This window comes from Microcaecilia unicolor, chromosome 11 (genome assembly GCF_901765095.1).
Source record: "Microcaecilia unicolor chromosome 11, aMicUni1.1, whole genome shotgun sequence".
Taxonomy (NCBI): domain Eukaryota; kingdom Metazoa; phylum Chordata; class Amphibia; order Gymnophiona; family Siphonopidae; genus Microcaecilia; species Microcaecilia unicolor.
Window position 1 is genome coordinate 60,872,502 of NC_044041.1, and position 21,599 is coordinate 60,894,100.

Consider the following 21,599-nt stretch of genomic DNA (forward strand, 5'->3'; position numbering starts at 1 on the left):
ACTCCTCTGCCCTGGAACTCTCCTCATGGACTGCAGACAAGTCAGAACCCCTTTGGAGGATCCTTGCTCTGGCTCTTTCTGGAATCCTCCTCTTCCCTCAGGGCCTCTCTGATCCAGGGCATTTAACCACCTCCTAGCCTGAGCCCTGCCCCTCTGACTCATCCTCGGACTCATACCACCTGCCATAAGGTGGCTACACTGCAACCTCAGTGAGTGTCCTGCTTATAATCGAAAGAGAAAAACGCCTATATTGCGACCCAAATCGGGAGATAGACGTTTATCTCCCAAAAACGAATAAATCGGTATAAGCCAAAGCCGATTTTGGACATTTTCAACTGCACTCCGTCGCGGATGCGGACAAAGTTGATGGGGGCGTCTCAGAGGTGTGGCGAAGGCGGACCTGGGGCGTGGTTATCGGCTGAAGAGAGATGGGCGCCTTTCGCCGATAATGGAACAAAAGTATGCGTTTGTAGCTAGAATTTAGGGCACTTTTCCTGGACCCTGTTTTTTCACAAATAAGGCCCCAAAAAGTGCCCTAAATGACCAGATGACCACCGGAAGGAATCGGGGATGACCTCCCCTGACTCCCCCAGTGGTCACTAACCCCCTCCCACCACAAAAAATGATATTTCACAACTTTTTATTTTCACCCTCAAATGTCATACCCACCTCCCTGGCAGCAGTATGCAGGTCCCTGGAGCAGTTGTTAGGGGGTGCAGTGGACTTCAGGCAGGTGGACCCAGGCCCATCCCCCCCCTACCTGTTACAATTGTGCTGCTTAATGCTTAGTCGTCCAACCCCCACAAACCCACTGTACCCACATGTAGGTGCCCCCCTTCACCCCTTAGGTCTATAGTAATGGTGAAGACTTGTGGGCAGTGGGTTTTGAGGGGGATTTGGGGAGGCTCAACACACAAGGTAAGGGTGCTATGCACCTGGGAGCTCTTTTACCTTTTTATTGTGTTTTTGTAAAAGTGTCCCCTAGGGTGCCCAGTTGGTGTCCTGGCATGTGAGGGGGACCAGTGCACTACGAATCCTGGCCCCTCCCATGAACAAATGCCTTGGATTTATTCGTTTTTGAGCTGGGCGCTTTCATTTTCCATTATCGCTGAAAAACAAAAACGCCCAGCTCACACATTGTCGAATAAAACATGGACATCTATTTTTTTTTTTGCAAAAATACGGTTCGGTCCGCCCCTTCACGGACCCGTTCTCGGAGATAAACGCCCATGGAGATAGACGTTTTCATTCGATTATGCCCCTCTGTGTGTTCTCAGGGAAACCCACCACTATACCACTCCCTCCCTCACAGGGCTAATAAAATGGGTTATTGCCCTAATGCAGCTTGATAGCTCTCCCCCCCCCCCCCCGCCCGCCCTTAGTGCTACAATACACTACAAACCACTCTTTGGCCAGCCAACAAAATGGATTCCAAATCTCAAATATATAAAATATAAAATCAAAACAAAACAAATCACAAAGGGGGAAAAAGCATAAAAAAGAATAAAGGGGTAAAGGAAACCAGTGTTCACCCTATCAACCCAAGTTTGGTCAGCCAGACTAATGTTAAGAATCAAAAGGCCAGATTATAAAACCAGATCTTCAGCCACTTTCCAAACTTATCAAGTGAAAAGATTATGATCTCAAGTACAAAGGCAAATTGTTCCAAATGTAAGGTGCCAATTAAGCAAAAGTTACCTCCTGTGTGCCTCTAATCATATGTGCTCTGGAATACATGGTAAACTGCCTTGCACTGAATAAAGTCCTCGACTAGGGGAGTACAGAATAATCCCCCAGTCCAATAAATGGAAAGAAAGACCATCATAAAAATCATGCTGGACTGTAAATCAGTCATCTAAATTTAATACCATACATGACAAAAAGCCAAAGCTGCTTCACAAGGATGTGATCTCTCTGGCAGGTTCCAACCAAGATCCTAGCAGTGGTATTTTGGGGAAGTCTGAGCTGTCTTAAAGCACTAAATGGAAGACTATGGCAAATGACTCTACACTAGACAAAAACATGAAGTACTGTCTTCAATTCATTCTCATCCAAAATACCCCTGAAGGACCTGATTTTCTGCAGTGTATTTTTTTATTTATTTACTAGTAAAAAAAGGCCCATTTCTGGAACGAATGAAACGGGCGCTAGCAAGGTTTTCCTGGGAGTGTGTATGTTTGAGAGAGAGAGCCAGAGTGAATGTGCGGGGTGTGTGACAGTGTGTGTGTGAGAATGAGAGTGTGTGACAGGGGCCCCTCCCCTGTTCCTAATGCCCCTCACCCCGTTCCCTCCCCTCCTTTTCCTCCTCCTTCCCACACTTTGGGTTCCTTAAGGCTTTCAAAAGTCTATGTACCCCCGTGGCCCTAACGCCCAGTATCCCGGATACCCCACCGCTTTCCTCCTCACCCCTCCCCCAAGATGTATACCTTCACGTCCTTCATTTTTTTAAAAAAGTGTCCTATCTACCCTGTGTACAAATGCCCGGCATTCAGATTGTGTTCCTCTCGTAAATTTTCATGTCTTTCATTCATTCAGAACTTGCCCCCCCCCCCCCCCCCCCCCCCCGGAACACTTTTGGTTCCTTCAGTCTTTTAAAACTCTCCTATGTACCCTGTGTGCTAATGGCCAGCATTGAGATTGTTTTCCTGTCCCAAATTTGCATGTCTTTCAGTCATTCACAACTCCCCCCCCCCCCCCCCCCCCCCCCCCCCTCTCCAGTTTAACACTTTTGTTTCCTTCAGTCTTTTAAAACTCTCCTATCTACCCTGTGTCCTAATGGCCAGCATTCAGATTGTTTTCCTTTCCCAAATGTTTCTGTCTTTCAGTTGTTCAGAACTCCCCCCCTCCCCCCATTTAACACTTTCGGTTCCTTCAGTCTTTTAAAACTCTCCTATCAACCCTGTGTCCTAATGGGCAGCACTCAGATTGTTTTGCTTTGCCAAATAGTCTGTCACTGATGTCACTGAGGTCAGTGCCTGCCTGCCTGCCTGCCTAGCAGACCACTTCCGGCAGGCACAGTCCCAAGCACATCCTGTTGGAGGTGAGAATTATTATATAGGATTGCATTTGTTTCCCACAGTTTCCCACCTTTTTGCAGGCTCAATGTGGCTTACATTATGCCATAGTGGCGATAGCCAGTTCCGGACCAAAGGTTGCCGAGTTAGCTTCAAAGAGCCTGTTTAAAAAAAAGGCCCCTTAGATTCAAAACTATATAAAGAGGAAAGATCCCACTGAACTTTCTTTCTGAGAAGCTCTGACAGAAGAGGACATTTCTCTGATAAGTGAACACTATTTTCCCTTATGCTTTGGGAACTTAAAGATTGGCTTTAAACGAGGAACTGTAGGTTAGTGATAGGCAAAATAAAAATATAAAAAAGCAAATTTTATCAACTAATCTCTATAGTCTTTTCCCCTTAGCTTTAAAACTTAAACTTTGGATGAGATGATGGTGCAGGGAGGAGGGTTTTAGATTTGTTAGGAACTGGGCAACAAAACCCAACCACAGTAGTAACCTGTTTCCTAAAGATTAGATGAGGGAAGAACACTTGTGCCCAGGAAGAGCGTTTCGTAGATTCAAATAACTCATGTTTTCTGGCTTCTGTATCACTGGGGTTAAATATCTGCTGTTAATGATCTTGTGTGCGCCACAATCTGCTCATAATTTATTTATTTATTTAGATTTTGCTCACATCTTTTTCAGTAGTAGCTCAAGGTGAGTTACAGTCAGGTACTCTGGATATTTATTTATTTATTTATTGCATTTGTATCCCACATTTTCCCACCTTTTTGCGGGCTCAAAGTGGCTTACAATACATTATGAATAATGGAAATTACATTTTGTTCCAATTCGGTTATGGATTACATTGTGAGGAGTTATACAAAGCAAAGCAAATCAAAGTATCGTTAAGGAATTTCTCTGTCCCAGGAGGGCTCACAATCTAAGTTTGTACCTGAGGCGATGGAGAGTTAAGTGACTTGCCCAAAATCACAAGGAGCAGCGGTGGGATTTTGAACTGGCCACCTCTAGATTGCAAGACTGGTGCTCTAACCACTAGGCCACTCCTCCCATTCTTGATGATGTCTACTTATATCTCCTTGCACTCTACATTTACACAATTTGGTCTCCTTTTACAATGCTGCACTACTGATTAGTGGTGCACTGAATGCGAAGAAGCCCATTCCATTCCCATGGACTTCTTCACATTCAGCACACCCTAATTGCAGTGGCGTACCAAGGGTGGGGGCGGTCTGCCCCGGGTGCACGCCACCGGGGGGGGGGGGGGGTGCTGCGCGCCGGTCAGCGTCATTTGTTTCCATGCTCCCTCTGCCCCGGAACAGGAAGTAACCTGTTCCGGGGCAGAGGGAGCATGGAAACGAACGACGCTGACCGGTGTGCCGCCCCCCCCCCCCCCCCCAGCGGCGTGCACCCAGGGGGGTTCTTTCGCCGGGAGGTCCCTGCACCCAGGGGGCAGGGCGCATCGGCGATCCGCCCCGGGTGTCAGCGCCCCTAGGAACGCCACTGCCTAATTGGTAGCGCAGCTTTGTAAAACGAAGTCTTTATCTGGCTTTATCTCACACCTTTTTCAGCTGTAGCTCAAGGTGAATTACATTCAGGAACAGGTTTTTCCTTGTTCCTGGAAGGCTCACAAACTAACTTTGCACCTGAGGCAATAGAGAGGAGTTTAGGGGTTCTTTTACCAAGCTGCGGCAAATGGAGGCCTGCACTGGCGTTGGCGCGTGTTTTTGATGTGAGCCGATGCCCCCTTTTACCACAGCGGGTTAAAGTCCGGTCTCTCTCTTTTTTTTTTTTTTAAAGAAATGGTCATTTGTCCATTTCAAGGGGGGAGCACTTACTGCCACCCATTGAGGTGGCTGTAAGGGCGTGGCGCTAAGGGCTCCCACGCTAACCCAGCAGTAACCGGATAGTGATTACTGCTGGATACATACTGGCACTACAGAAATATAAATATTTTTGTAGTGCCAAAAATGGCACGTGCTGGAGGTAGGAACTACCACCAGGCTGCTGTGGTAGCCCAGCGGTACTTCCGTTTCAGCAAGTGGTAAGCCCACGAGGGGCTTACTGCCGCTTTGTATAAGGACCCCTAAGTGATTAGCCCAGTGGTTCCCAAGCCTGGTCCTGTAGGCACCCCAACCAGTCAGGTTTTCAGGATATCCACAATGAATATTCATGAGAGAGATCTGCATGCAGTGGAGGCAGTGCATGCAAATCTCTCTCATGAATATTCATTGTGGGTATCCTGCAAACCTGACTGGCTGGTGTGCCTCAGGGACCAGGTTTGAGAACCACTGAACTAGCCCAAGATCAACAGGCGCAGCACTCTGATAGGGTTACCATATGACTCCAGAAAAAGGAGGACAGATTGAGCCATTCTGGGTTTTACTTCCATTGCTTCCAATGGAAGCAAAACCCAGACTGGATCAATGTGCCCTCCTTTTTCTGGAGCCATATGGTAACCATAGATATGAACCAGGCACCCCTGAATACCAAATCATGTGCTCTAACCACTAGGTTACTTCTCTACATACTTAGGGCCCTGTTTACTAAGCTGCATTAGAGGGTGCTAGCGTAGATGCCCATAATATTCCTATGGACATCTACACGGCTAGTGCATGCCAAATTTTAGCACGCACCAAAATCGCTAGCGCACCTTAGTAAACAGGGTCCTAAGAAAGTTGTTATATGTGAGTTAAGATGCCCCATGAGAAAAATCAAGGAACGTTAGCAAAAAGGGCACAAGAATTGTCTGCCTCATACCCCTGTCCTGTTCATGCAAGACCCAGGTACTTTTGTGGGGTAGCAGGGAAAATCTGAAAAAGGATAAACAGCAGAAACAGACAGCAGAACAGAAGACCTACAGTGTGAGGGCAGCTTGGAGGTACATGATGGGCACCATGTTACTAAGGAGAGAACATGAGTCTAATTTAGAAGCTGGCCAATCAGAGGTTTATCTACATGTTGTGTTATAATGCTGATTATCTACATTTCTACCAGTCTCATGTCAAACAAGAACATTCCATCAGGGTACACTATGGGTTGTACTTTGTTGATACACTGAAGAATTAGATGTACCTTTGACACCCTTGTGTTGGAGGTTTACCTTGTTACTCTCACCTGTGGTGGCATTGAAGATCAAAAGGAAAAGTCCCCCACCGATCCCCATGCTGTGGGGGTTGGTGATACCAACACAGAGCAGAGCTGCAATAGCGGCATCTACTGCAGAGCCCTCCTCCAGAAGGATATCCCTGCACAAAGGGACAACAAAGCAGGATTTTATTCAATGCAGCCTGTCACTGGAGCTGGGGAAGAGATGGCAGAGCCCCACTGCACCGGCCTGCCCTGCATTTTTAAAGCACAATTTTGGACAGGTCAGCTAGCTAGGAAAAGGAACATCCACTTCAGGACATTCACAAAAGGGTCCTGAACACAAGAGCCTATTGTAAAATATACATAAGGCCATGGGGAAACCTGTATTTTTGGTGGAACATACAGTGGGAACAGCTATTTTACAAAAAGAGCAACATCACTCAGGATTCTGTTATCTATAAAATGTCAACAATTAGACATTCAAGCAGCAGATTTTACAAAGCCGCACATCCCATGGAAGCAGAGGAAGGAGCTGAGCTCCGGAACTCACCTGTTTTTCCTGTTTGAGTTGCTTTTAAAACAATGGCGGTAAGCACAATTTCCCACTCAATCAATCCTCCAAAGCCCCAGTGCAAACAAGCAGCTAGCTGACAGTTTTGTGTGTGCCTGGGAACATGTGTAAATTGAAATCTTTTTTTTTATTGCAAAATAGGAAATGCATGTATGCTTTTCAGGTGCACCTAAACCATACCCATAAGATCCCCTTTTTTTTCTTTAAATCTATGCATCCTGCAGGTATACAAATAGGTAGCAGCTTCTATAAAAATTGCTACACATGTGGAATTGGGGGTTTTTTGTGGGGTTTTTTTTTTTTTTACACATATGAAGAGAAGCAAATCCTTGTAAAATTACCTCCTTGCACTACTTGATTCCTTGTGCAAGAAAGCTCTTGTCAGGTTGTGGGTAAAGAATACAATGAAGAAAAAAGCCTTTGCAAAATACAAGCACAACAGCAAAGGTGACAAAGAGAAGTCCCAAGGTCAATCGTGGTGATGTATAATACTTTATTGGGTTGAAAGAAAGACTCTACATGAAATCGTGTTTCGGTCAAAAGACCTTCATCAGGAGTCGGCATATTGAAAATCCTGTAGCAAAGCGCTCAAACTTGTCACAATAATAAACGCTGCCAATCCTGCTCTCACCAGCATTGAGGTTTGATACCAGCAATAGCAGGATTGGCAGCATTTATTGTGACAAGTTTAAGCGTTTTGCTACAGGATTTTGTTTTCCTGTCGACTCCTGATGAAGGCCTATAGGCAGAAACACGATTTCTTGTAGAGTCTTTATTTCAACCCAATAAAATATTACATCACCACCAATGAACTTGGGACTTCTCTTGGTGTGGGTAAACCCATGAAAGGTAATTCTATTACTAGATTCCCATGTTTGCACACTTCTTATGTGTGTTAATGCACAGAGTACTGGCACTTACATGCGTAAATGGCAGCAAAGCAACTAAGAGGAAAGTCATCAACATGGCCTACCGTTAAGACGTGTTATTTTACTGTTAACCCCAGTTACTAATAACTAGGTCTCTTTGCATAAAATCAGACCTGTGCTAAAATCAAAAACACAGGAGAGCAAAAATACCCTATGAAACTAATACCATTAAATTTGCTCTATGCAATAGCCATGGAAGTTGCCCGTGAATAACCGCCTACAAAGATGGCCTTCCCTTAAACGGCTTTTATTACAGGCTTCACTCAATCCTCTGAAACAAGCCACAATAGAAAACAACTCCTACAGCCAAAAAAACAGAGGAAATTAAATAACAAAATTACACTAGGACAATATTCCATCAGGTTAATGTCATACCTTTGCTGAAACGCATTATAACTACATGTGCACAGTAAAAACTACTACTTAAACTTATCCACCCAGATGGTTTCCTTAACCTTTAAATTTCAGCAAAATTGTCCATCCCAGTCAGCTCCAAAAATAGATCAACCGTAGCACTGCTCAAATCCCTGACAAGGGGCCCCCTTGTTTCAAATCTGCATCAGAAGGAATCCAGCAAAAAAAGTGGCTTATTTCAGAGGATTCAGTGAAACCTGTATTAAAAGCCATTTAAGGGAAGGCTATCTTTGTAGGCGTCCCTGGCAGTTGAGGTTTCACCAGTGCTAAAATACCATGAGTTAGAGGTAAAATAATGCATCTTAAATGTAGCCCAGGTTGATAACTCCCCCTCACCCAAGTTTGAAGAGTTTCAGTCTGGTAACCAGAGCTGATATTGTGATGTCATAACGCCTAATTCCACCAATGCCTAAGAGACCTCATTATGATATCACAATGGCTTGATTGCCCTATATTTAGCTCACTTTAATAAAAGTGTCTCTAGAAATCAAAATCACTGCTATATGTAATGTTGATTTCGATTTACTGTTGTTAGTAACTAGGTTTCATTACATACAATATGGGACCTGTGCTAAAATTGCATGAGTTAGTGGTAAAATAACACATCTTAACGGTAGCTGCCATTGATAACTATGCCCCTAAGTGGCATTCTGTAAGGGCATGAGTAAGTGGTAGAGCGCATAAATGCAAAGTGGTGTTCACATGGGTGGAGAATGGGAGGGGCATAGGCAGGGCTGCCACGTACATGCACAATTTACAGAATACTGGAAGTTCAGTGGATACCTGCTGCATTTAGGCACCTGCATTAAGGTCAGGTCTGTGGCTGGTATAAACTGCAGACGTGTAAATATAAGGCATACTAGTACCAGGCAAGTAATGCTAGCATTCTATAATGAGATCTGGGCACCCAGACACTGTTACAGAATAGGCTGTCACCACACTGCATTGGAGTCCCCACTTATAGAATTTCACCCATAGTTTTCCTTTGCCAAATGAAAGGGAGGAGTTGCTTCTATGATATTATTGCAATTTTAACATTTTGTGCAGTGCAGTGCAATAGCTACAGGTGGGCCTGGGTGGGCAGAGGACCACCCATTCTTGGCTCAGGTCCTTCCTGTCTGGCGCCTAAAACAGTTCAGTGGTGGCTGCCTCATTCCCCTCTCTCCCCCTCCTCTGCCCTTGCAACACCCCCCTGTCCAAACCCCATTTCCTGCTCTACCTCAGCACTTTCACTGGCAGCAGCAGCAGCGATGCATGCCTGCTACCTGTGCTGACCCCACAGGCTTCCCTCTGCCATGTTCTACCCTCACTGATGTCACTTCCTGTTTCCTCTCTGGTGATGGGCAGCAGAGTGAAGCCTGTGGGTTCAGCACAGGCAGCAGACATCCATTGTTGCTGCCGCTGGTGAAGTTACTGAGGTAGAAGGGATGGAAGTTGCCAGACCATGGGCAAGGGGCAAACGCAAGCTCTGCAGGACTCCAAGGAACCTGCCTGTTCCTAGCAGCTGAAAGCACAATACTGGAGCACCACCTCCTTCTGACAGCAATGATGTTGTAGGACTCCTGATCCACTTAGAGGGTACAGTGCTTTCATCCTTTGGACAATTCTACATTCTTGTACCTACATAGTGAGATAAGATTTCAGCCCATCCCGAAGATGTGGTACTTCTGATAAGAGGGTCCCAGTTGCAAACTGGTAAGGAAATCACAAACTAGATATAATGAGGTTAATTCTATAACTGGGTCCTATAAATAGATGCCCAGAGGTATCTTTATAGAATACTAGCATAGCAACAAAATATGTGCCTCTAATTTGGGCACAAGCATTTACATGCCATAAAGCTGACGTCTGTTTCTTAAGTTCCATTCATATACATGCAGCTTCTAGTATTCTGTAAGTTACATGTATGTGAGTCCTGCCAAGACTCCGCCAACCTTTAAAACAAGGGCGTATCTAGACCGCCGGTAGGGGGGTCCAGAGCACATTTTAGCCCCCCTCCCGGCACCACTGCCAGAACCGCCTCCAACAACTGTGGCCCGCCCGCCCGCCGACCCTCTCGACCGCCGACAACCCTCTCGACCCCCCCCCCCCCCCACCCGCTGTCACCTACCTTTGCTGGCTGGGGACCCCAACCCCTGCCAGCCAGTCGTCTTCCTTCGTTCGTTTGGGTTTCTTCTTTCTTCGTTCTGTTTCTGTGAGTCTGACTCAGAAAGAAGAAACCCAAATGAATGAAGGAAGATGACTTCGGCTGGCGGGGGTTGGGGTCCCCTGCCAGCAAAGGACGTTGGCGGCAGGTTGGCAGCAGGAGGGGGGGTTGCGAGGGTCATCGGTAGGGGGTCCAGGGCCAAATCTATGGGGGCCCTGGCCCCATAGCAGATACGCCCCTGCTTTAAAATACACGCTAAGATGTGTGTATTTTCAAAATAGCGCTTTAGTGGAATTTTGGCACTTATGTGCACATATATACCATCTGTAATTGTGTCATCTTTGCATTGTATTGTTTCCTCTTGAATTCATGTAAGCCACATTGCGCCTGCACTTGTGGGAAAATGTGGGGTAGAAATGCACCAAAACAAACAAATAAATAAATATATGTGCATATATGCCATTAGGGAAGGGATTTTGGATTTAACTCACCCCCTTTTCAGTTATGGCCAAAGGCGAGTTGCATTCAGGTATAGTTGGTATTTTCTTGTCCCCTTGAGGGTTTACAATCTTAGGGGCCCTTTTACGAAAGCTGAGTGCACGCTAAATGCTAAGAAGCCCACGAGTATACAATGAGCTTCTTAGCATTTAGCATGTGCTAATTCCATTACTGGGCACTAAGCTTTTGTAAAAGGGTCTCTAAGTTTGTACCTGAAACAATGGAAGGTAAGGGGGTCTTTTACTAAAGGTTAGCTCGAGTTATCTGCAGCAGGGCCCACAGGAATAAAATGGGCCCTGCTGAAGATAACTCGAGTTCATCTTTAGTAAAAGACCCCCTTGTGACTTACCCAAGATCACAAGGAGCCACAGTGAGATTTAAACCAGCTTCCCTGGTTCTCAGTCCGCTGCTGTAACCATTAGGTGATGTCTCCACGCCATTATGCTAATCATTAACGCATGTAATTGGTGCAAAAGTGTTAGTTCGTACTTTATAGAATTACCCTAATGTGATTTATGTATCTATTGAGTTAGGTGTGTAATCAAATTATAATAAATATATAAACAAACAAAAGCAAGTGCCATTTGCCCAAGTAATGATAAAATTACCTTCCAATTTCCGAGCACTTTACATGATCTGTGGCCACTGCTGCTCTCTCATAGATGTGCTGACTTGTCGGTTCACAGCGGAGTCCAAAGTAAAGCCCCAGAAACAGAACCAGGGCTACCAGGAGTATGGTCAGGAGTCCAATCAATATGTACCTCTTTTTTAGCATCCTGCAGACACAAGTGGAAAAAAAAATATGAAGTTAATGAGAGCTAGACAAACACCTTTCATGTTATTTGGAATCAGAAAGGAAACAGTACCAGCAGACCTGATATCAGTTGATCTTTACCTCTCTGCTGGCGCCAGGAGGATTATAGCTAATAAGTCCTCAGCTATCGCTTCAGATCAGAGAGAGAAAGAGGAGCAGTATATGGAAGGTTGTGAAACTCGGACAAGTTCTCAGATGTAATGATACAGCAGCAGAGAATGAGGAGCAGCTTGCTGAGGGTCCCTGGGCCAGCACAAATTAGGAGGGCTTCTACCGGGCTTTATTTATTTCACTCTGGTGGCTTGAAATTCATTGCTTCTGAACTTCAGCTGGAGTTAAATTACCCTATGTTCTGCAAAAAGTGAGAGCTCGGTTATTCATGTAATATTTTATGTAAATTTTTCAAGCTGCTGATGGGTTGTTTGGTGGGTCTGGAAGAGGCTGGTGTGATGATTTTATTTTATGTTCTCTGTCATTATGCAATGTTTTCTTATGCAGTGGATTTTTTTAAGGCATTCTGGGCTTTTCTAGGATAGGCTGCATCATTAATAGTAATTCATAAAGGCAGAAAGATGAGGAGGCTGAAGTCATCAGTTTCAGGGTAAATCTGTTTAGAAGACATCATGGCAAGGTTCCAACAAGCAGAAGATGTAAAAGAGACTTCATTCAGCATACAGGAGGCCACAGGAACCCTGGGCTCTTTGCTGTTTAGTAAAAAAGGAACACGATCATGAAATGACATTGGAAAAAAAAAAAAAAGAGGACAAATGGTCAGGACAAATGACACTTGTAGTTACACTTTAATACATAGAAGAAAAAGTGAAAAATGGTGCATGCTGAGTATAGAAAGAACCCTGCCCCAGAGAGAGCTTACAAGCAGGAATCAAAGCCATGGCAGAATTCAAGTGTTCATTGGAGAAACACAAAGAAGCCTTAGTACATAAGTACATAAGTAATGCCACACTGGGAAAAGACCAAAGGTCCATCAAGCCTAGCATCCTGTCCACGACAGCGGCCAATCCAGGTCAAGGGCACCTGGCAAGCTTCCCAAACGTACAACATTCTATACATGTTATTCCTGGAATTGTGGATCTTTCCCAAGTCCATTTAGTAGCGGTTTATGGACTTGTTCTTTAGGAAACCGTCTAACCCCTTTTTAAACTCTGCCAAGCTAACCGCCTTCACCACGTTCTCCGGCAACAAATTCCAGAGTTTAATTACGCGTTGGGTGAAGAAACATTTTCTCTGATTGGTTTTAAATTTACTCCACTGTAGTTTCATCGCATGCCCCCTAGTCTTACCGGTAGTATTTTTGGAAAGCGTGAACAGACGCTTCACATCCACCTGTTCCACTCCACTCATTATTTTATATACCTCTATCATGTCTCCCCTCAGCCATCTCTTCTCCAAACTGAAAAGCCCTAGTCTCCTTAGTCTTTCTTCAAAGGGAAGTCGTCCCATCCCCGCTATCATTTTAGTTGCCCTTCGCTGCACCTTTTCCAATTCTACTATATCTTTCTTGAGATGCGGTGACCAGAATTGAACACAACACTCAAGGTGCGGTCGCACCATGGAGCGATACAATGGCATTATAACATCCTCACACCTGTTTTCCATACCTTTCCTAATAATACCCAACATTCTATTCGCTTTCCTAGCCGCAGCAGCACACTGAGCAGAAGGTTTCAGTGTATTATCGACGACGACGACACCCAGATCCCTTTCTTGATCCGTAACTCCTAACATGGAATCTTGCATGACGTAGCCATAATTCTGGTTCTTTTTTTCCCACATGCATCACCTTGCATTTGCTCACATTAAACATCATCTGCCATTTAGCCGCCCAGTCTCCCAGTCTCGTGAGGTCCTTCTGTAATTTTTCACAATCTTGTCGCGAGTTAACGGCTTTGAATAACTTTGTGTCATCAGCAAATTTAATTACCTCGCTAGTTACTCCCATCTCTAAATCATTTATAAATATATTTATTTATTTATTTATTGCATTTGTATCCCACATTCCCCCACCTATTTGCAGGCTCAATGTGGCTTACATAAATTTGTTAACATTGTCATATCAGGATATCAGATACAGTTAGTAATGTGTAGCAATCAAGGAAGGGAAGAGAAAAGAAGGAAGAGAGTGATTAGGGTAGTTATAGAAGGTGGACGTTCATAATTGAGTGGGTTGGTGAGGTGACTTAGTGAGGCTATAGGTTCTCATTGTAGGCCTTTTTGAAGAAGAAAAGCAGCGGTCCTAGCACAGACCCCTGAGGAACCCCACTAACTACCCTTCTCCATTGTGAATACTGCCCATTTAACCCCCACTCTCTGTTTCCTATCCTTCAACCAGTTTTTAATCCACAATAGGACTTTTCCTCCTATCCCATGACCCTCCAATTTCCTCTGTAGTCTTTCATGAGGTACCTTGTCAAACGCCTGTTGAAAATCCAGATACACAATATCAACTGGCTCCCCTTTGTCCACATGTTTGTTTACTCCTTCAAAGAATTGAAGTAAATTGGTCAGGCAAGATTTCCCCACACAAAAGCCGTGCTGACCCGGTCTCAGTGATCCATGTCCTTGAATGTGCTCTGTAATTTTTTTTTGATAATAGCCTCTACCATTATCCCCGGCACCGATGTCAGACTCACCGGTCTATAATTTCCCGTATCTCCCCTGGAAACTTTTTTAAAAATGGGCGTTACATTGGCCACCCTCCAATCTTCCGGTACCACGCTCGATTTTAAGGATAAATTGCATATCACTAGCAGTAGCTCCGCAAGCTCATTTTTCAGTTCTATCAGTACTCTAGGATGAATACCATCCGGTCCATGAGATTTGCTACTCTTCAGTTTGCTGAACTGCCCCATTACGTCCTCCAGGTTTACCATGAAGTCAGTAAGTTTCTCCGACTTGTCCACTTGAAATACCATTTCCGACACCGGTAACCCACCCAAATCTTCCTCGGTGAAGACCAAAGCAAAGAATTCATTCAATCTCTCTGCTACATCTTTATCTTCCTTGATCGCCCCTTTTACCCCTCGGTCATCCAGCAGCTCAACCGATTCTTTTGCCGGCTTCCTGCTTTTAATATACCGAAAAAAATTTTGCTATGTTTTTTTTTGCCTCTAATGCTATCTTTTTTTTGTAATCCCTCTTGGCCTTCTTTATCTGCGCCTTGCATTTGCTTTGACACTCCTTATGCTGCTTCTTGTTATTTTCAGACTGTTCCTTCTTCCATTTTCTGAAGGCGTTTCTTTTAGCCCTAATAGCTTCCTTCACCTCACTTTTCAACCACGCCGGCTGGCTTTTGGACTTCCGTCTTTCTTTTCTAATTCATGGAATATGTTTAGCCTGGGCCTTCAGGGTGGTATTTTTGAACAGCGTCCATGCCTGTTGTACAGTTTTTACCCTCTCAGTTGCCCCCCTAAGTTTTTTTTAATCGTTCTTCTCATTTTATCATAGTCTCCTTTTTAAAGTTAAACGCTAATGTATTTGACTTCCTGTGTATTGATACTTCAAGGTTGATATCAAAACTGATCATATTATGATCACTGTTATCAAGTGGCCCCAGTACCATAACGTCTCTCACCAGATCATGCACTCCACTAAGGACCAACTCTAGAATTTTTCCTTCTCTCGTCGGCTCCTGCACCAGCTGCTCCATAAAGTTGTCCTTGATTTCATCAAGGAATTGTACCTCTTTAGCGTGTCCCGATGATACATTTACCCAGTCTATATTTGGATAATTAAAGTCACCCATTATTATCACATTGCCCATTTTGTTTGCATCTCTGATTTCTTTTATCATTTCTGCGTCTACCTGCTCATCCTGGCGAGGCGGACGGTAGTACACTCCTATCACCGTCCTTTTCCCTTTTATACATGGAATTTCAACCCACAATGATTCAAAGGTGTGATTTGTGTCCTGTTGAATTTGTAATCTGAGTCAAGGCTCTCGTTAATATACAATGCTACCCCTCCACCAGTCCGGTCCACCCTATCACTACGATATACTTTGTACCCCGGTATGACAGTGTCCCACTGGTTATCCTCCTTCCACCAGGTCTCAGTAATGCCTATTATATCCAATTTTTCATTTAGTGCAATATATTCCAACTCTCCCATCTTATTTCTTAGACTCCTAGCATTTGCATATAGACATTTCAGAGTATGTTTTTTGTTCATATTTGACACTATTGATTTGCCATCTTTTGTCTGATCTTTAGTTGTATTTAAGGGCACCTGGCCTACCACGGTCTGTTGTGCAACCTCACTATCCAGAAACCCTATCTTCCCTGCTTGTGAGGTATCCTTGCAAGATACCTTATCCTAAACCATGCACTTTTGAGCGACTGTCGGCCTTCCTCCCATTTCTAGTTTAAAAGCTGCTCGATCTCCTTTTTAAATGCCGACGCCAGCAGCCTGGTACCACCCTGGTTAAGGTGGAGCCCATCCTTTCGGAATAGGCTCCCCCTTCCCCAGAATGTTGCCCAGTTCCTAACAAATCTAAAACCCTCCTCCCTACACCATTGTCTCATCCACGCATTGAGACTCTGGAGCTCTGCCTGTCTCTTTGGCCCTGCGCGTGGAACAGGTAGCATTTCTGAAAATGCTACCCTAGAGGACCTGGATTTGAGCTTTCTACCTAAGAGCCTAAATTTGGCTTCCAGAACCTCTCTTCCACATTTTCCTATGTCATTGGTACCCACATGTACCAAGACAGCCGACTCCTCCCCAGCACTATCTAAAATCCTATCTAGGTGATGCGTGAGGTCCGCCACGTTCGCACCAGGCAGGCAAGTCACCAGGCAATCCTCACATCCACCAGCCACCCAGCTATCTATATGCCTAATGATTGAATCACCAACTACAACGGCTGTCCTAACCTTTCCCTCCCAGGCAGCACTTGGAGACATATCCTTGGTGCGAGAGGAATAGTACATCCCTTGGTGGGCAGGTCCTAGCTACAGGAGTACTTCCTACCTCACCAGGGTGATGCTCTCGTTCTAGGAGACCTCCCTCCTCCAAGGTAGTACAAGGGCTACCAGACTGGAGGTGGGACTTCTCTACAACATCCCTGTAGGTCTCCTCTATGTACCTCTTTGTCTCCCTCAGCTCCACCAAGTCTGCTACTCTAGCCTCTAGAGAACGGACACGTTCTCTAAGAGCTAGGAGCTCTTTGCATCGGGCACACACATATGACATCTCACCAACTGGGAGATAATCATACATGTAACACTCAATTCAAAGGACTGGATAGCACCCCTCTCGCTGCTGGACTGCTGACTCCATCTTAGTGTTTTTGAGTTTTTCAATAATTTAAAACTTGCTACAGTATTAAGGATATTAGCCTAATATAAAAGTGTCTTTTAGTTTATATAGTGTATTGTATGATTTAGTGTTTCCTTCTTAGATGGTAATGAGATGTACTTAAAACTCTGTAAGAGCACTCCTTGCTTGTTACCCTAATTACAATAACTGACTATAAATGAAGAGTTGTCCTAGGGGTGGGAAGACTAAAACTAGATCCTGCAGTGGTACAAAGCTTTTAAAACTAAGTGGAAAAGACTATGGAGATTAGCTGTTAAAATTTGCTTTTTATATTTTTATTTTACCTAACACTAACCTACAATTCCTCCTTTAAACCCCAATCTTTAAGTTCCCAAAGCACAAAGTAGCGTTCACTTACCAGAGAAATGTCCTCTTCTCTCAGAACTTCTCAGAAGATGGCAGCCAGACAGCAGATTGAGTAAGACCTGCTTCAGCCCAGTGGGCAGACTGGAGGGCCATGTGATCTTTTTCCAATAAGAGAAGAAGTGGCCAACAACCAGGATTCAAATCTCACTTTCCCCCAAGGACACTATCTGACCCTGGGAGGTCACATGATCTCTCTTTGCCTCAGGTACCAGTCAAGTTTGCGAGTTCTTTGAACCTCAAAACCTAATAAGACTGTAAACTCCACTGAACATTTAAAAAGACAGAATAAAACTCTTCTACGTTCCACCCATACAAGAGACCTATGGGAAAATGAAGTTGAGCAGATGGTGGCTATATTATGTCAGTGCCTAGTTTGGGGAAGGCTCGTGAAGTTGTCAAAATGGATATTTGTTCTAGATATAAACAGGAATTCTAGAGGAGAGCAGCATTTATCCTTTTCAAAAATTCTGCATTCTTCTGTGAACACCATCATAATGTACCAGAAATCTTTTCAAAATCAGAGTTACAACTTCAGCTTGAACAAATTTACAGCTGTAGATTTTGTATAGAAATTGCACTAGCTGTTTTTGCCGAATCATTTAAGGACTTTTATGATTCCAGACATGTGAGAATCAACAAGACTGTATGAGAAAGGGAACCCACAGACTGCTCTGTGATTAGAGTTCATGTAGCCTGCATACCTGCCAAGTATCCTGCATTCAGCGGAAGACTCCCACTTTGGCGGGTCATCTCCCACATTCCCACCAAAGCGGGAAAGTCTCTCGATGAATTCCGCCGCTGCTTCTGTTGAGCAGCGGCAGGAACAAAGGAGCTGCTGCTTCTCTCTACAGCCAGCATTAAAAGAAAAACAAGTGCGGGGCCGCAGCAGCCTTCAGGCATGCGCTGTTGGCTCTGCCGTCCTCTGTCCCCGCTGATGCCAATTTCCCACTCCGGGGGCAGAGGATCGGCAGAGCCGGCATCGCATGCCTGAAGGCTGCTGCGCCCCGCACTTGTTTTGGTTTTGTTCTTGTGTCAGCACTGCTGCAAAGAGGCCTGGAGGGAGAGAGAAACATGGCAGGAAAGGGTGTCCAGAGAGAGCAGAGGGGAGAGAGAGAGCCAGGCTGCTGGGGAGAAGGAAGGGGAGCAAGGGGGAGACCCTGGCTGGTCAGATGGAGAGATAAAAAAGGAGAAATGCTGGATGAAAGGAGGGAGAGAAAGAGGAAAAATGCTAGAAGGAGGGGGCAGAAAGAGAGAAGCTGCTAGATGGAAGAGAGATACAGAGAGCAAAAGATGAGTTGAAAGATGGGGAGAGAAAGAGGGGACATGGGAAGGAAACAGAGAGAAGTTCCTGAGGAGAAACTGGGGGAGACCCTAGCTGTCAGACGGAGAAATGCTGGATGAAAGGAGGGAGAAAGAGGGAAGATGCTAAAGGAGGGGGCAGAAAGAAGGAAGATGCTGGCTGGCTGGAAGGGTAGGGAGAGAAAGAGGAAAGGCACTGGAAGGATAGGGAGAGAGAGGACATGCTGAATGGAAAAAGGTTGAGAGAGAGAACTGTCTAGAAGGGAGGGGAGATGGAGGGAGACAATGGATGGGAGGAGGAAAGGGAGACAGTGGATGGAAGGATGGAGAGAGAAAGAGGGAAGGTGCTGGATGGAAGGTTAGGGAGAGAAAGAGGAGATGCTGGGTGGAAGGATGCAGAGAGGGGGGGAGACACTGAAAGGATGGGGAGAGAAAGAAGAGAGATGCTGGATGGAAAGAGGGAGAGGATAGAGTTAGTGAAAGACTGGAGAATAAGAAGAAGGGGCATGGGGAGAACAAAAGTGAGGAAAAGATAAAAAGCCACAGGTAGATGAAGTAAAAAGAAGGAAATTAAAGAATGGATAGTAAGAATGAATTAAGTCTGAACAGAGAGCGAGGCAGAAAAATAAATTGAAGAAAATAAAGAAAAAGGAGAGAAAATGACAAATGGACAGGAAACCCTAGCAAGAGAGTTAAGAGAAGACAAAGGAATGCAGAATCAAGAGGCTGGGACCAACACAATTAGAAAAAGTAAATGGCCAGACAACAAAGGTACAGAAAATAATTTTATTTTTAATTTAGGATAAAGCAATGTGGTAGCTGTGTTAAGGAAGGTTAATAAATGCAAATAAAACACAAAACAGAAAATAAGGTTATACCTTCACTGATTTTTAAAACACTTTTGATTAGCCTTCAGAGACCAGCACTTCCTTCTTCAGGTCAGGACAATTTGTGCAATACTAAATTTGTCCAACAGTCCAGAACTTTACTCTTGGTTCCAGCACACTTCCTCCTCCCTGTCTTTGTTCTTTTTTAACCATCCCTTCTAAGGAAGGCAGAAAAATGTTACAGGTCCTGTATGCTCTCAGTAAAAGGGAAGAAACGGCATGAAATCCTCAATAACACTAACTGCAAAACAATAGGAGCAAAATTCATGGCTTATATAGGGGTGGAGTTTGGGCACAGCAGGGACAGAGTGAAAATATACATTATAAAATGCTATAAATTTATGGGCCTGATATTCAAACTGATTTAAACAGCCAGGAGAGGCTCCTGGCCAATTAAAATCGCTTGTCCTGGATTAATCAGGCATTTTCAGCATCACTTAACTGGATAGTGCTGCAGAAAATGCCTAGTTAGCACTCAAGCCAAAGCCAGTAATTTTGGGGGTATTCCAGGGATGGAGTCGGCACTTAACCAGTTAAGGTAACCGCATAAATAAGACTGTAAAAATCAGCCTCATTGTTATGTGATTCTTCATAGCCAGATAAGTGCTGAATATCAGGAGCAATCTCGAAAATAATCTAGTTGAGCTGGCGCTATAATGGCATGAGGGGGAAGTCCTTGGCACAGCCTAGCAGGCGAAACATGCATGTCGGACAGTTTTGAGCCCCCAGTCTGAACATACTTCAAAGATAAGTGCTTTAATTATATCAAAACGATTGTGTAGAAGCCGATGAAGAATTTGGTGCCGTATGAATTGCCAAAAAATAACTATTGGACAAGGAAGCACCACTGAGGCAAAACCAGAAAGTCTGTGAACACTGGATAATGAAATAATAAACTATACAATGTGGTGGGAGAAAAATATGTATTATAGATCTGGGACTGTTAAATTTGATGAGCGTTTGTATGTATGGTTCCCAGCAAGAGAAGCATATGATAACTGCCTTTATTTGAGTGAATATCACAGTTAACCAGCTGTGTTTTTGCCAGCTCCATATACCCAGAAATTCAACGCCAGAGCCTGGACATAACCCAGTATTGAATTTCCAGGTATAACACCGGAGGCAGTCAGCAAAATGCTGATTGCCACCGGCTGAATGTATACTTGAAAACTATTGGTGCAAACATGTACACCTGCTCCAGGGCTGGCATAAGCATCTGCGCCTGCCACTTACACTAGTATTTTATAAAGACAAGTAAAACTCTACTTGCCTTCATAAAACAGGCTTCACAAGGGTTCCTTAATGGTGATTTAACTAGGCTCCTCCTTATAAAATTAAAACTAAAAAGTACTGTTATACCGCAGTGACCACATCAGTTCTATGCGGTTTACAAACGTTAAGAAGCCAGGCATACCTGGGAAGGAAGATACAATCAAAACAAACTAAAACACTCAGTCACAATATTAATGCTTTTCAAAATCATAAGAAGATCCAGAGAATGGTGAACAAGCTAAAAGAGCACTATTAAAAAAAATAATGTACAATTGAATACTCAATAAAATTACCTCTTAAATGTTAAAAAAACAAACAAACAAACAGAAATATTGTTAGTGGGACGAGGGAAGGTAGATGAAACAGAGACAGATGTGGCCATTAAGAAGAAACTAAAGATTTGGGGTGCTTTATGAATAAGAGATGGTCATATGATCTGTTTATGCGAAGTTGAAGATTATATGGAGGCTATGCCCTGTGTTGGAGCAGGAAACATTTTTCTTAAGTACAAACATCTGTGTTTCAGGTCTGCATTACTACAATGGGTTATATGTAGGGCTGTCCAAAGTGCCACATTCCTTTTCTTGGATGTTTTTGGGGATTAACTGAATCAGTAGACATCTTATAAATAGAGTGGATCTACAGATTGATTCCGGGCAGCTGGGAGGAGGCTAGGTTTGACAGGGACATGAACTATGTCACTGTGGTGACACTTCCAAAGGCAGCATATCAAGTTTTGAATATACTGTAAACTGTACTCCGTTGCTTGCAAGTAATGCAGAATACTGCAGCCAAAGTTATTCTATGGAAACCCAAGTGGGTTCCTGTGTCCTTCTTAGTAGAAGAGTAACACTAGCTGCCGATACAAAAGAGAATGGGAAGCGCAAAAGAGGGAGTCCCAACTACACTCAAAGAAGAGCGGAACGTTTAGTTGACGCCCCTACTCTTGAAGGCTCCTTCTGC

General features: G+C 44.2%; 1 protein-coding gene across 1 annotated transcript in view; it reads right to left on the bottom strand.

Moving 5' to 3' along the window:
• The window catches only part of LOC115480694 (glutathione hydrolase 1 proenzyme-like), a 108,065-nt gene that overhangs the window by 41,336 nt on the left and 45,130 nt on the right, over window positions 1-21,599 (bottom strand). The window contains 2 exon segments of the mRNA XM_030219542.1: window positions 6,134-6,264; window positions 11,273-11,440. Coding sequence (XP_030075402.1) covers window positions 6,134-6,264; window positions 11,273-11,439 — 298 coding nt within the window. The 5' untranslated portion in view covers window position 11,440.